Source organism: Poromitra crassiceps, assembly GCF_964638095.1.
Source record: "Poromitra crassiceps genome assembly, contig: HAP1_SCAFFOLD_97, whole genome shotgun sequence".
Lineage (NCBI taxonomy): Eukaryota > Metazoa > Chordata > Actinopteri > Beryciformes > Melamphaidae > Poromitra > Poromitra crassiceps.
Genome location: NW_028152241.1, coordinates 686,311 through 701,293, shown reverse-complemented (window position 1 = coordinate 701,293; position 14,983 = coordinate 686,311). Strand labels below are relative to the sequence as shown.

At 44.5% G+C, this 14,983-nt stretch overlaps 1 protein-coding gene across 1 annotated transcript in view; it reads right to left on the bottom strand.

The window, feature by feature from the left end:
* LOC310800837 (kelch-like protein 9) overlaps positions 1-14,983 on the bottom strand; it is a gene marked incomplete at both ends in the record, with an annotated part of 60,990 nt that overhangs the window by 14,413 nt on the left and 31,594 nt on the right. Inside the window, 4 exons of the mRNA XM_083664741.1 lie at positions 1,911-1,967; positions 2,141-2,267; positions 2,451-2,609; positions 3,528-3,759. Of these exons, the coding sequence (XP_083520867.1) occupies positions 1,911-1,967; positions 2,141-2,267; positions 2,451-2,609; positions 3,528-3,759 (575 nt within the window). The remainder of the gene's footprint in view (positions 1-1,910; positions 1,968-2,140; positions 2,268-2,450; positions 2,610-3,527; positions 3,760-14,983) is intronic.

Sequence of the window (14,983 nt, the reverse complement as noted above, 5' to 3'; positions counted from 1 at the left end):
ATGGAATAATAGCCTATAATGCAGACAGACAGGCTGGATGAAGGGAGGGGGGGGGGGGGCAGAGCGTTTGGCTTTCGTCTGGTTTTGCGGGATCACTGGAATTGGAGCTAAAAAGGCAAGCGTGCGATTCGTTTATTGCACTTATCCAATGAGCATGACGGTGCATAATTTTACGCCTAAAAGGCGTGGTTGTAATGCTTTGGGCTGCATCTAGCGCCAGCACGACGATATCAAGTGCGCCTTTCCACGCCCACTGCTTTGATCTGCGCCTGCCGCTCGGCCTAGAAACTGCGCCGATGCAACGATAGGGGCCATCGGCCGCAGAGTTTCTGCCTTCTCTCCAATACAATGGAACTGGATGGCACTCGGCTTGTGGTGTTCAAAGTGCCAAAGAAATACATTTGATAAACTCAACAGCAATGTCTCTTTCCAGAAATCATGACCCCGTTACTCAAGATAATCCACAGACCTTGTTATGAGCAGTTTCATGGAGGAACTAATTTTCTTTTGACCGAACTACACCCGCTAGCTGCTAGCTAGTTCCTACATGAGACTGCAAAAGAAAATAGTTCCTATATGAAACTGCTCACAACAAAGTCTTGAGTAACCCTAGATGGATCGATACAGGTGAGAGGAAAAATATGTATTTTGGATTTTAGGGTGAGCTGTCCCTTTAACAGCTTATTTTAAATGCTGATTCTTTCAAGTAACATTGAATATCGTAGTACTGAAAAGTATTGTTAAACTTTTTAAGAAAAAGACTGCATCTCGCTAGGTCACTTATTAGTTATTCGCTTATTAGTTATTCGGCCAATCAGAATTTCTGGAGGCCTTTTGATCGTGACTTCCCGTAGATTTAACAGTCAAAACCTGACAGTTGAATGGTATAGAGACAGTAGAACGGAACAGAACAGAACAGAACAGAACGAGTAAATTATGTCATAGGCAGACAATTGGACTCGAGTCATAGGGACTCGGACTCGAGTCGCAAATTTGACGACTTCCGACTCGACTCGGACTTGGAAGGTAAATACTTGAAACTCGACTCGGACTTGGAAGAAAATTACTCGAAACTCGACTCGGACTTGTGACAAGATCAGCCGAGTGCACCAGCTGGGCGTACGCCTAGGTTTACACGCTACGTCCGATGTAGAACTCAAAGTTAGGACTAACTTAATTTTATGACTAGTGCACCCTGTATGCGCTGCGTCTGTGTATGGAGCAGGCGTAAAAGTTACACCCAAATGCGTAGCTACTCACTGACAGCTGTCTCATCTTGATCTGCGCGTGATGCGGCCGGAATCTTCTCCAAAAATATCGATCGATATGTGCTGTAAATATAGACGTTTTGGGCGCAGGACCTCCGCTCGTCGGCGGGTTTTAAGCTGATGCGTCGGAAGATCTTTCAATTTCTTCCTGACTTCGTCAACTGCCCGCAGTGCGCAGTCTGCCATCGCATTCAGTACTGATTGCACTTGTGATCAAACTGCTTGTGTTGGCGCTGTTAAATTGAGCTGTGAGAACGTTTCTATGCTTTGAATACAACTCTATAAGTTTGAGCTGAGTTGGAGCTGTCTGTCAGCTGTCTCGAGCTCGTCTGAGAGAAGTGTGTTGCTTGGCAACAAGCACGTATTAACGTGAACGCGCACGTCTGCAGCCTAAATAATCTCTGCCTTGTCATTTTTTCTAACCTGTGACTCGACTTGACATAACCCGTGACTCGACTCGAGACTTGACTTGAAATAACATTGTGACTTGACTTGACTTGACTTGCCGACAAAAGGAAAGACTTGGGACTTGCTTGAGACTCGGGACCAATTGACTTGAGACTCGCTTGGGACTCGGATCAGAGGGACTTGGACAATTGTCTGGTCATAGGGAAGTGAAAAATGAATTGGGAATTGGTGTACCGTTGATCTTGGTGACAGGAGAGGTGTAATCTATCTGATCTACAGCTTTGAGGAACTCTGGAGATAGGGAACCCTGCAATTAATCAGAATCACAATCAGCTTTATTGGACAAGTATGTGTACATACAACGAATTGGACTCATCTGAAAAAAAACATGGAGTCAGAGAATAAATCATACAGTAGTACTGTCTGTCATGGTGTTTCCATGTGGTGTTTTACCACATTGTTACCTGTGGAGTGAGCTTCTTGAAGGTGACGTAAGGGTGACAGAACCACTTTGCTGTGGATCTCTGTCCCATCCTTCAGCACCACTCCCTTGGCGGCACCATCCGAGCCAGCCAGGACCTGCTCCACATCCTGCCAAAGACACACACACAGACCAAAGTACACACCGTCCAACACCATCCCCATAGAGGACCACAGGGATGATGTATTGTAGGCCAACTCAGCTGTTGTGTCATAGTCCAGAGTCTGTGGGGGCAGGGGGCAGAGAAGGAAGGGGGGGGGGGGGGGGGCTAGAAGAGAGTTCAGCTTCCTGACAGCCTGGTGGATGAAGCTGTCCCCATGTCTGCTGGTCCTTGCCCGAAAGCTCCTCATTCTCCTCCCGGATGGCAGGAGACTGGAGAAGCAGTGTGAGGGGTGGGTGGGGTCGCCTGCAGCGCAGAGTGCTTTGTGGACCAGCCGTGTCTCATAAATGTCCTGGAGAGAAGGGAGGGGGGGGGGGGGAGGCACCAATCACCCTCTCAGCTGCTCTAACTATGCGCTGCAGGGTCTTGGGGTTTTGACCCCTGGTCTACCAGAACACAGACGACTGCACTGACCATACAGACAAACTCACAGACCTACCTGTCTGTTGTTGGAGGATCGTTTCTGATTGGCTGTTGAATGAAGTGATCACTTTAAAATGTCAAGTAATTTCTGTCTGAGCTTTTCACTCTTCACTTGAGGAGTTCTTCAAAGTCCAACTTTTCACCGAGGATTAACCCCAAAACCTCCAAATTGTGGTGTGGCCATAGGTGTATGGTCTGACAGAGAAGTCTGGAAATTTGATTCTGGAAAAGTATGAAATTTTGAAATGGAAAATGTGTAGGACCCCTGGTCTACATTATGCAATGGTTAGGGATTAGGTCTTACAGATGTGAAACAGTTTAAATCCCCGCTCTTTACCGAGCTTGACATGTTGAGCTGAGTCAGGCCGGCTGCAGTGCTTACCCTCAATAGACCGCTTCATGATGCACTGATATGCATTACAGTGATGATGCTATCGGGATAGCCTGCCCTTGAAAATGCTTAACAAACTCTCAGGAGTTTTCTTCTATTGTGTAATGCTCTCTCTCTCTCTGTGTGTGTGTGTGTGTGTGTGTGTGTGTGTGTGTGTGTGTGTGTGTGTGTGTGTGTGTGTGTGTGTGTGCGTGTGTGCGTGCGTGCGTGCGTGCATGCATGCTAAGGTAACTGATGCTACATTATCACTGCATGCATGCTAAGGTAACTGATGCTACATTATCACTGCATGCTGCAGGCTAAGGTAACTGATGATACATGATCACTGCATGCATGCTAAGGTAACTGATGCTACATTATCACTGCATGCAGGCTAAGGTACTGAGCTAAGGTAACTTTGGTGAGGAGGAGACCACCACCACCGCCGCCTCCTCCAAAACCCAGAGCTCCTCCATCTCCTCCAGCCAGGTTGCCCCTGCTTGACCTACGACCCCCGCCCACACCCCCACAACCGATCCCCCATCCATCCCTGCACGCCCGGGGACCCGCCGCTGCCAAGCGGCACCACGTTCTGTTGGCCAGTCCTTTGGACTTCACCTCTCCATCTGTCCTGGTCGCTTCAGTGGGACTGACCACATGCACACATAGAGCCAACATATGTGTCTTTTATTTTCAAACCAATGAAACATGGAAAGTGTTCAGCTGGCCTCGCCAGTGTGTCGTCTCGGTGACCTTCCAGCTGAACACGCTCCAAGCCACCCCCTCCCCACGCTAACCTCAAACACATACAATCATCACATAATAGGTGAAAACTGCAATTCATTCAAGAACACTCAAGTCATACAATTAACCATTTATTGCATAAATGAATATAATGCATACAATTATGTTTGGCGTTGAAGGCTCCGCTCTTAGAATTAATTTAATATTTAATTTAATATTTAATTAATTTAATTCTCCCTGAACTCGGCTCAGCAGCATGCTACGCCGAGCAGGGAGAGCAAGCAGAATCCCCCATGGGAATAAAATATTCCAGATACATTTAAACCATAGAAAGTAAAAGGGAGCCTAAAAGCAAGACATGGAAACATGTCGCCCAGCGTTTCGCTGTCGCAGACTAGAGGCGCTGGGCGGTTCCAGCGGCAGGGGGCGCGAGGTTGAAATGGACCAATCAGACACGGAAATAGAGCAAGACAGCCTATCAAGATGCAGCGTCAAAGAGGCTTTCACAGGAGGCATGCCGCCGAGCGTTTCATGGTGTGTACGAGCTGTAAGAGAGTTCGGCCAAATTCCTGCTGTAAAAAGTTTGACCTGTCTGGTTTTTAAAATGTTACATTTCAGCTGTCAATCAACATAAAGCTGGTGTGTGTGTGTGTGTGTGTGTGTGTGGGAAGGGGGGGGGGGGGGTTCCAGTAGACTATTGTGACACCTTGCCCTAAAGCCTAAAGAGTAAATGTGGAGTGGCACCAGAGTTTTAGCACAGGTTTAAGCAACCACCACCCCCACCACCCAAGCTGACCGTCCTGATTGTACCTGAAGGAAGCTTCACTTTCATGTGATCGAGAGACATAGAGAGACAATGAGAGACAGCGAGACTAAGAGAGTTCGGCCAAATTCCCGCTGTAAAAAGTTTGACCTGTCTGGTTTTTAAAATGTTACATTTCAGCTGTCAATCAACATAAAGCTGGTGTGTGTGGGGGGGGGGGGGGGGGGAGGGTTCCAGTAGACTATTGTGACACCTTGCCCTAAAGCCTAAAGAGTAAATGTGGAGTGGCACCAGAGTTTTAGCACAGGTTTAGGCAACCACCACCCCCACCACCCAAGCTGACCATCCTGATTGTACCTGAAGGAAGCTTCACTTTCATGTGATCGAGAGACACATGCCTCATGTGTGAAAGGGTATAACAGAGACACATGTACTCACACGCGCACACACACACACCACGCACACAGACACAGACACAGACACACACACACGCATACACACACACAGTCACACACACAGACACACGCACACGCACACACACACACACACACACGCACACGCACACACACACACACAGACAGACATAGAAGGACAATAGGATGTCCTCTCTCTTTCTACTGGTCACATCTCCCTCTGTGGGGACATCCGTTGCCATCTTGCCTGTTATTAGTCCATAAATGGCGAGCTGCACTGCACTGGACAGGCAACCGCAACAGCATCAATAGACCCTTTTCACGGGGGCCATTTTGTGTCGAAAAGGCACAGGTGCAAGCGAAACATTAATGAGGGTTTCAAACTTCCATGATTGGAATTTGGAAACCCTCATTAGTGTTTTGCTTGCAACTGTGTTTATTCTGCCTTTTCGACACAAAATGGCCCCCGTGAAAAGGGTCTATAGCAGGGGTGCCCAAATTCTTTCCCATGAAGGGCCAAAACTCAATCTGGGTGGAGGGCCGAGGGCCAAAAATAAACGTTGTGGAATTACATTAAAATGTATTGTGTTTTATAGAAAATTTACATTCTAAATCTAAAATAACATTTCAATATAATAATCTACTTTTTATCTGTTTGGTAATTGTAATAATTTGCAATTGGTTATAGATATTTAAAAAAACATTTGCATTTGTGGGGAGCTTAAACATTTAATCAGTAAACACCCAGTTAAAAACAGTTACCTTTGTAATCAAGAGAGAAATTTGACTTAATTCACAACTTGAAAAATCCTCAAGGTACTTTGAAAATCAGCTTTATTGTCCATCTTTTGTAAACAATTTGCCATGACAATTTGCAGGGATGCAATCTTTACATTACATTACGTTACAGTACATCAGTTGGCAGACGCTTTTATCCAAAGCGACTTACAATAACACACTTTTTGTCAGCAATAGAGCAATCAACTATGGAGCACAGTCTATGACAACTACAACTTCTGAAGGAACAGTGGTACAAGTTTAGGTTAGTGGTACAAGTTTAGGTTAGTATTGTTTTTTTTGTTTTGTTTTTTAATAAAGAAAGAGAGAGAACGAAGCTAGATCAAGAAGGGCCCAGATGGAGCCTGAAAAGGTGAGTCTTTAGTCTTTTCCGAAAGATCGGCAGTGATTCAGCAGTCCTGACCGAAGGTGGCAGCTCGTTCCACCATTGAGGTGCCAGGGACGAGAAGAGTCGAGATCGGGATGAGCGACTTTTGAGCGCCCGTAGCGAAGGAGGGGCGAGGCGCCCTGCACTGGTGGAGGAGCGAAGGGAGCGGTGAGAGGTTTGGAACCTGACCATAGATTGCAGGTACAGGGGAGCTGACTGGTGTACTGCCCTGTAGGCCAGTACCAGTGTCTTGAATTTGATGCGAGCTGAGATGGGAAGCCAGTGGAGGTCCCGGAAGAGGGGAGTGACATGAGAGAATTTGGGTTGGTTGAATACCAGACGTACGGCAACCATTTTAGGGCATCCTCGTCAGTCAGAGTATAGGCTATCGTTCCTCAGTCTAAAGCGTTGTCAGTTGTCATGTCTCCTATAGTAAACCGTCGAGTGTGCTCTGAAACACCTTCAGTCCTCACACGAAAACGCTGTCATTCCTCCTGCCTCACTTATCACTCAAACTAGCTGTCAGGCATCACTCCTCAAGTCTCACACAAAAACGTTGTTGATCCTCCTGCAGACTAGTTGTCAGACATCACTCAAACTAGCTGTCAGGCATCACGCCTCACGTCTCACACAAAAACGTTGTCGATCCTCCTGCAGACTAGTTGTCAGACATCACTCAAACTAGCTGTCAGGCATCACTCCTCACGTCTCACACAATCCTCCTGCAGACTAGTTGTCAGACATCACTCAAACTAGCTGTCAGGCATCACATGAAAACGCTGTCATTCGTTGTTTTTGGTTGTTCTTCCGTGTAGAATGCCTCTGTGAAATGAGCAACAATGGCTGGGTTTCCCAAAAGCTTCTTTGCGCTAAGAAGCTAATTCAACCCTTCTTAAGGCCCCCTTAAGAAGCAAACGCGTTTCCCAATTGCTTCTTTACGAAGGCATGCGTTTCCCAAAAGCTTCTTAGCGCTAAGAAGCTTCTTTGACCCTTCTTAAGGCTCCCGTAAGAAGCCAACGAAGCCAACGCGTTTCCCGATTGCTTCTTAGCCTAAAATTATCTTCCAATTATCCTCCGTTAAGAAGGCTGCGTTTCCCAAAAGCTTCTTAGCGCTAAGATGATCTTTCGTTAAGAAGGTTTTGTAAGAAGGGTCTGGAGCCTTCTTAACACCTTCTTAATGACAAAACACTGGCAGATCCAGCCGCGTCAGGCAAAAGGAGATACTTGTGTCCACTGTTCCTCTTGTGTTTTTCCCTTTTTCCTTTCTTTCATGTACCCTTTAGTGTTTAAAATTAGGGAACACTTGAAAATCTCCCCTGTATGTATGGTTACTTGTGTTTTAAATGTTTTACCGTAGGCTATATTCCTCTAATCAGAATGGATTACTTTTATAATGTTGTGGATTTATATAGCACCTTTCACAGAACCCAAGGTCGCTTAAATTCTGTAGTGTTTCTCTGTTTTGTTGTATGCTGTGTATATAAAGCAATTTGAACTGCAGTCCATGTCTGAAATAAATAATGTTTAATAAAGTTTAACATGACCATGATTAGGTGTTAACAGTGTTTCTCACACTGAGTCGTGGCCCACTGCTGGGCTCAGAGTGCCATCAAGTGAGCCGCTCCAGTTAAGATGCTTCTTAAGAGCCTTCTATTTTTTTTATTTTTCTCGACTGTTAAGAAGGCGTTTGGGAAACACTTCTTTGGAGCCTTCTTAACTCCTTAAGAAGCTTCTTAACTCCTTAAGAAGCTTCTTAACTCTTAAGAAGCTTCTTTGTTGGGAAACTCAGCCAATTTCTTACAACTTCATTTTCGGTTGAGTGATTTTGCCTTCAAAATAAAAGCTTGTTTTTTTTTATTTACAATAGATTAAAGTAGTAATCCATGAGACCCAACAGAATTAACATCGTAACACTAAGAGGAACATCTAGTTTAATAATCAAAGATTAAACTAGATGTTCCTCTTAGTGTTACGATGTTAATTCTCCTCCCACACAGAATTAACTAAGAGTTACATCTAGTTTAATCTTTGATTATTAAACTAGATGTTCCTCTTAGTGTTACGATGTTAATTATGTTGGGTCTCATGGATTACTACTTTAATCTATTGTAAAAAAAAAAAAAAAAACGCTTTTATTTTGAAGGCAAAATCACCCAACCGAAAGTGAAGTTGTAAGAAATTGTTGCTCATTTCACAGAGGCATTCTACACGGAAGAACAACCAAAAACAACGAATGACAGCGTTTTCATGTGATGACTGACAGCTAGTTTGAGTGATGTCTGACAGCTAGTCTGCAGGAGGATCGACAACGTTTTTGTGTGAGACGTGAGGAGTGATGCCTGACAGCTAGTTTGAGTGATGTCTGACAGCTAGTCTGCAGGAGGATCGACAACGTTTTTGTGTGAGACGTGAGGAGTGATGCCTGACAGCTAGTTTGAGTGATAAGTGAGGCAGGAGGAATGACCGCGTTTTCGTGTGAGGACTGAAGGTGTTTCAGGAGTTGAGTCGCTTCTCTTGTGAGGAAGGAATCTCACTGTTTCACAAAGTCACCACATGAAAAAGCATGTCCATGGGGGGGGGGAATCAAAATCCGTGGCGGGCCAAAACAAACAGAGCGGGCCCCAAATTGGGCACCACTGGTCTATAGCATAGACTACTTTATCATCTATTTTACTTTAAATTGGACCATCATTTACAAAATCTCTGCAGTAAATGTTGACATTTTAACATGGGGTTCTATGACTCGCTTTTGGAGCCACCCTCAAGTGGCCATTTGAGGAACTGCAGTTTTTGGCACTTCCGCATTTGCTTCATTTCCCCAAGACGGAGGTTGCCCCTTGGTATTGAAGGGGGAGACGTCCCGGCAAGAAAGGTATTATTTGAACCATTTTAAATGAAAATTAATTCAAAATATCTGATGAAGTATTCATACTGTATGGTAGGAAATGTTGAACAAAATTCTGCCAGTGAGCAAATTTATTTAAACGGAATAACATTTTACACTTTAATTAAAAAAAGTTGGCACTTCAACAGTTACAAGAGAACATTTTACACTTTTACATTCATTCTCATCCCTTGAATTTCCATTCTATTTTGCTGAAAGATGAGCTGAAATGAGATCTCAGGGTCTGTGATTGTCGGCCGGGGTAGAGCAGCAGTAAATAAGATATTTCTTGAAGTTTAACGAGTCAGTTACATGTCCTTTCCATTCTATGTGAAATGAAGACATTGCCATTCGTTTTATTTTGTATGTTACATAAATATTGGCCAAATATATGAACATTTATGGGCTAGAAAAGTCTGCCCATGTAGGCACTAGGCAGCCATCTTGCCTGCTCAGAATCTTCTCCTCGCAATGAATATTGATTGACAGCTGTCATGTCATGATATGATTGGTTGAAATGGGGTAGAAATTTGATAGTGCTACCTGATGTCAGCAAACTTATGAATCAACTCTTGACAAAAATTTTGATGTGGAAAAAATGTGAAAAGCTAAAGAAATTAGAATTTTCGTGTGCATACATTGTTAAATACAGTAGGTGCACAGTATAAGAAAAATAGTTTGACTTAAAGAGAAGTTTCTATATTTTCACAAACTTTCTCAAATTTTCATTCTATTTGGATGACCAAAAGGAGTACTTTGTATAGACCAAAAACTCCATACCTTCATTTTCCTGCTTATTTTGTACGCTAAGAAAATTTGCAAAAAGTTAAAGGTGGTGGATACTTTTTATCAGCACAGCACATCGACAACTGCTTGTCTTGTTGATTTATGTTCAGCTCAGCCAGCTTTTCTGCTTTCCTACCTTGAGGTTATACAAGGATCATCACTGTGTGTGTGCCTGTGTATGTGTGTGTGTGTGTGTGTGTGTGTGTGTGTGTGTGTGTGTGTGTGTGTGTGTGTGTGTGTGCATGCGTGCGTGCGTGTGTGTGTGTGTGTGTGTGTGTGTGTGTGTGTGTGTGTGTGTGACTGCGTGTGTGTGTGTGTAAACTGTAAGAAAGCAATCATCTGCCAGTTATCTCTGAAATGCTGCATCAAGAGCCCCTTATCACAGAAGTATAGACATTCACCGAAAACCAGACGGTGTGTTTAGCCTAAAAGACATAAACGGATCTGGGGCATTTGTGGCTCTCTCTCCTTCTGTAGTAGCCTACATGGCAGAAAAGGAAGGCAACTTAAAGAGTCATTTATACCAGTGGTTTTCAAAGTGGGGTCCGGGAACACCCGGGGGTTCCGGGGGGGGGGGGGGGGGGGGGGGCAGCAAGAAAGGGAATCATTAATTTTCAGTATAATTCCATCCATAAGTAACACAATGACAGAATGTAGGAATATTTTGGTCATGGGTTTCATACACTTTGGCCCCTATCGTTGCATCGGCGCAGTTTCTAGGCCGAGCGGCAGGCGCAGATCAAAGCAGTGGGCGTGGACAGGCGCACTTGATATCGTCGTGCTGGCGCTAGATGCAGCCCAAAGCATTACAACCACGCCTTTTAGGCGTAAAATTATGCACCGTCATGCTCATTGGATAAGTGCAATAAACGAATCGCACGCTTGCCTTTTTAGCTCCAATTCCAGTGATCCCGCAAAACCAGACGAAAGCCAAACGCTCTGCCCCCCCCCCCCCCTCCCTTCATCCAGCCTGTCTGTCTGCATTATAGGCTATTATTCCATATTATTATGCTTCTCAAACCAATCTAACTGCAGTTTCAATACTGCAAGCATGTAAATACGCTACACTATAGCAAGATCAAAGTGAAAATAATGTTCTATGCATCAGCTAGAAAAATATAGCCTATTAGATTGGTGAAAGTTTGTCCAGAAAGATATCATTTTCTCTCGCCTGCTGCAGGAAGGATGATGCACATAAATATACCCTACATTATGTCAAGTCATTGCATAAATGTGTTTTTATTGTAAAACTAAATGTGAAATAGGGCCAAGTTATTGGAGGGACATCACAGTATAGCAGATGCCATTAGAAGCGCGTTCCGAAGCGCGTTCCGCTGTTACTTCTCTAAATCACGTTAACTCGACAAGGGGTATATATAGGCCCAGGAGGACATATATGTTTCACATAGGGTGGTGTTTTCATTTCGATGTTTTATTTGGTCCAATATTGAAATGTTGACAATGGCAGGCTGTGTTACCATTACACATTAATTTAGAACTACCTTTTATATCTATTTTGGCTCATTTGGTGGCTATTTAGTAGCGAAATGAAGAAACACAATGCATGCTGGGAACTCAGAGAGAGAGAGAGAGAAGGGTGACAGAGAAGAAGCAGTGAAGGCACAGAATAGGCCTGCTTTTCAAAAGCGCAAAGCGCTAAATGTAGGCCAGGTCCCAAGATATCACTAGGCTGGTATTTAGCGCCGACACGCCCACTTTGGGACTGCGCCACGCCCATTCGGCCTAAAGCGCATTTGGCAGCCTAAAGCCTATTGCTATCTTGCCGAAACAGGCGCAAGGCACGTTTTTTTGCGGTTAAGGCCCGTAATAGCGCCGATGGCCTGTGGGAGAATAGAGCCCAACGTTGTACTGAAAACAGAAATCTAATCAGGTGGGGCTCCGTGGTCTAATTTGTGTCAGTTTACGGCTCGTTTATGTTTTATTTTATTTTTTATTTTATTTTATTTTATTTTATTTTTTTATTAACAATATAGATGTACAAAATATGTCAGACAGACAATAACACATCACCATACTTAAGAGCTATAAACAAACAGAAATGAATAAGACATAGAACAACACATTACAATAATTAATGTTTACAAAGACAACTTGACATGTTAGAATAAGATAAAAATAAGGACAGACAAAATGACATTAGCAAAAATCTATTTACAGGGGTTACATCAAATATGTTTCGGTAATATTCTAAGAACCTGTTGCTTTTTTTTATTGTTTACAAGAGCAATCGAATTAAGCAATGAGTTGAATTCAATCAAAAAGATGGGGAACGGCTTGTTGATGTGACAAAGTTTGAGAAGCACTGATGATGTCATCAGTGATGTCACTGGACTAGAGAATGAGAAAGAGAAGATACGAACGAGCTCATCTCAAACTGGAACCTGTGTCAAGAGGAAAAAGAACAGATGGTAAAGACAGTGCTTATCCACCCCCCCCCCCCCCCCCCCCCCCCCCCGACCCGTTTATTTAAGGCATCCAGTGCATCACTCCCCCTGCTGGTGGGTTACTGCACCTTCATGCTTTATACTAAGTACTGAATGAGAACAGCCTGCGCTCAGTAAGGAAGGGAACAGAAGAGGAGGAGACAGGAGAGATTGGTGGCCTTCTGTCCTGTCTTTCTTCAACTCTTTTCCTCCCTACATCAGTAAACCTCCCCACACACACACACACACACACACACACACACACACACACACACACACACACACACACACACACACACATACACACACAGGTCCTCAGGCTCATAATAAGCAGCATGTAAAACTAGAAGCACTGTATATTATTATGCACAAAGCCCACATGCCTGCTTCCACAACATGCTAATGGTGCTGTTGTGTTGGGGCGCAGGAACACAGCAGCACAGCAGCTTCCTGAAGCAGCAGAACAGCAGAGGGACAGGACAGACAGCAGAGGGACAGCAGAACAGCAGAGGGACAGGAGGGACAGGACAGACAGCAGAACAGCAGAGGGACAGCAGAACAGCAGAGGGACAGGACGGACAGCAAAACAGCAGAGGGACAGGAGGGACAGCAGAACAGCAGAGGGACAGGACGGACAGCAAAACAGCAGAGGGACAGGAGGGACAGCAGAACAGCAGAGGGACAGGAGGGACAGTAAAACAGCAGAGGGACAGCAGAACAGCAGAGGGACAGGACAGACAGCAGAACAGCAGAGGGACAGGAGGGTGATTTCTTTCTCAGCACAATCGAAGCTGTTCTTCATAGTAGCTCTAGAAAGTTGTGCAAAAATGAATGCAAGGTTAATGGGGTCACGCTCCTGTATATGTAAATGCTGACTGAAGCTCACTAAAATGTCATCCACAGTGCACACACACACACACACACACACACACACACACACACACAAACACACACACACACACACACACACACACAGTGCACACAAAGTACATTTCAGTGAGCTTCAGTCAGCTTGCACAGACAGGAGCGTGACCCCAGTGACCTTGCATTTGTTTTTGTCCAACTTTGCAGAGCTACTGTGAGGAACAGGATGGATTGTGCTGAGAAAGAACTCTGCCAATCAACACCATCATTGGTAAGTAGCAAATAGGGCTAGATTTAAAAAAACGTCAACTATCCCTTTAAGGTGAGCTGAAGTTAACTGAGTACCCTATACCTGTGATGATGACTTACTTTCCTCGAAAGACAATCCTTGTTATGTCCATGTTGTCTGGGGGAGCAAACATAAGCAAACACCAAGAGATTGTCCGCCAAAAAATAGACCATTCTTTATTCTAGCTAAAGTATATTTTTTACCAATAAAAACTAGCCTGCCTCCCTCCTCATCTTTTCACTATTTTGCTAAGGTTAGCTCACTTTGCTAACTGAACAGTAGGCTGCTACAATAGCAGGAAGGCAAGCAACAATGACAAATGACAAACATTGAGTTAAAGCCAGTAGCCAGGCTTTCATTATTTCCGGTAAGTAAGACAACAATTTCCTGAGCATTTTGTGGTGACAGGACCCACCTCCGGTGCTTACGTGTGTGAGTGTGAGTGTGAGTGTGAGTGTGAGTGTGTGCGTGTGTGTGTGCGTGTGTGTGTGTGTGAGTGTGTGTGTGTGTGTGTGTGTGTGTGTGCGAGTGTGCGTGCATGTGTGTGTTGCATTCTGTGAGAATCTGCCTGCAAGGTAGCAGTGAAAATGTGGTATGAGGGAGTTTCATTGATTTGGGTCTTTTGGTAATGAAGCACTGAGCATGGAGTGGATAGACATGCAGTGAATTTGGACATGATAAATGTGTCTAAACTAATGATTTAAAAAAAGCATAGATTAGCTCTGAGCTGCTAAAGCTAAAAAGCCTCCTCAAGACAAACAAGGGCACCTTGCGTGCGTCATGTACTGTAGCAACCAGGCCACCTCATGCTACTCAAGCTCATTCGAGAAAACTACATCTTTTTAAAAGATCTCGTACATCTCCTCATGGGTTTCACCACATTTCACTTTTGAAAAGAGAAGAGCAGAGGAACAAGGTGACTGCTGTGTCTCACATTCTGACATGTTATCCTGCTCGTCTTTGGCCACCATAACCTGGGATTTCTTTGTATCATCATTTAATGTGAATCCATAAAAGTTCTCAGTGTCCCAACATCAAGACTGGCCCCTCAGCCAAGTCAAGTCTCAGGTCTTTTGAGGACGAGTCTCAAGTCACTAAGTATAGGTTCACTAGCAAGGACCACACCACAACAATATATCGTTTAGAAGTTTAATGAAGATTGAGATGTGTATGTGTTGAAGATTGAAATGTGTATGTGTTGAGGTGCAGGTGAGGGTGAGGGTGCATGGATATGTCGTCCGTTGACATCTGTCTGGTCTGGGAGGAGGAACTGAAGATCGGGCAGAGAGAGACTCAGCGTTGGGGGTTCCGTCTCAGCATGAGCTGCCCGAGCGGATTGCTTCTCAGGCGTGTTTACGTCCGAGCTGATTTCAGACCCCCAAAAGAGTTGGATTTAGAAAAAGCTGAGTTGAGCGTGAGCTTGACAAAGATCATTCACGTTGTTGCCGATATAGGAATGGTATGCTTGAGATGACCGGCGACCATGAACCTAAATGGTTTGGTCCGAGATATTCAGTCTGC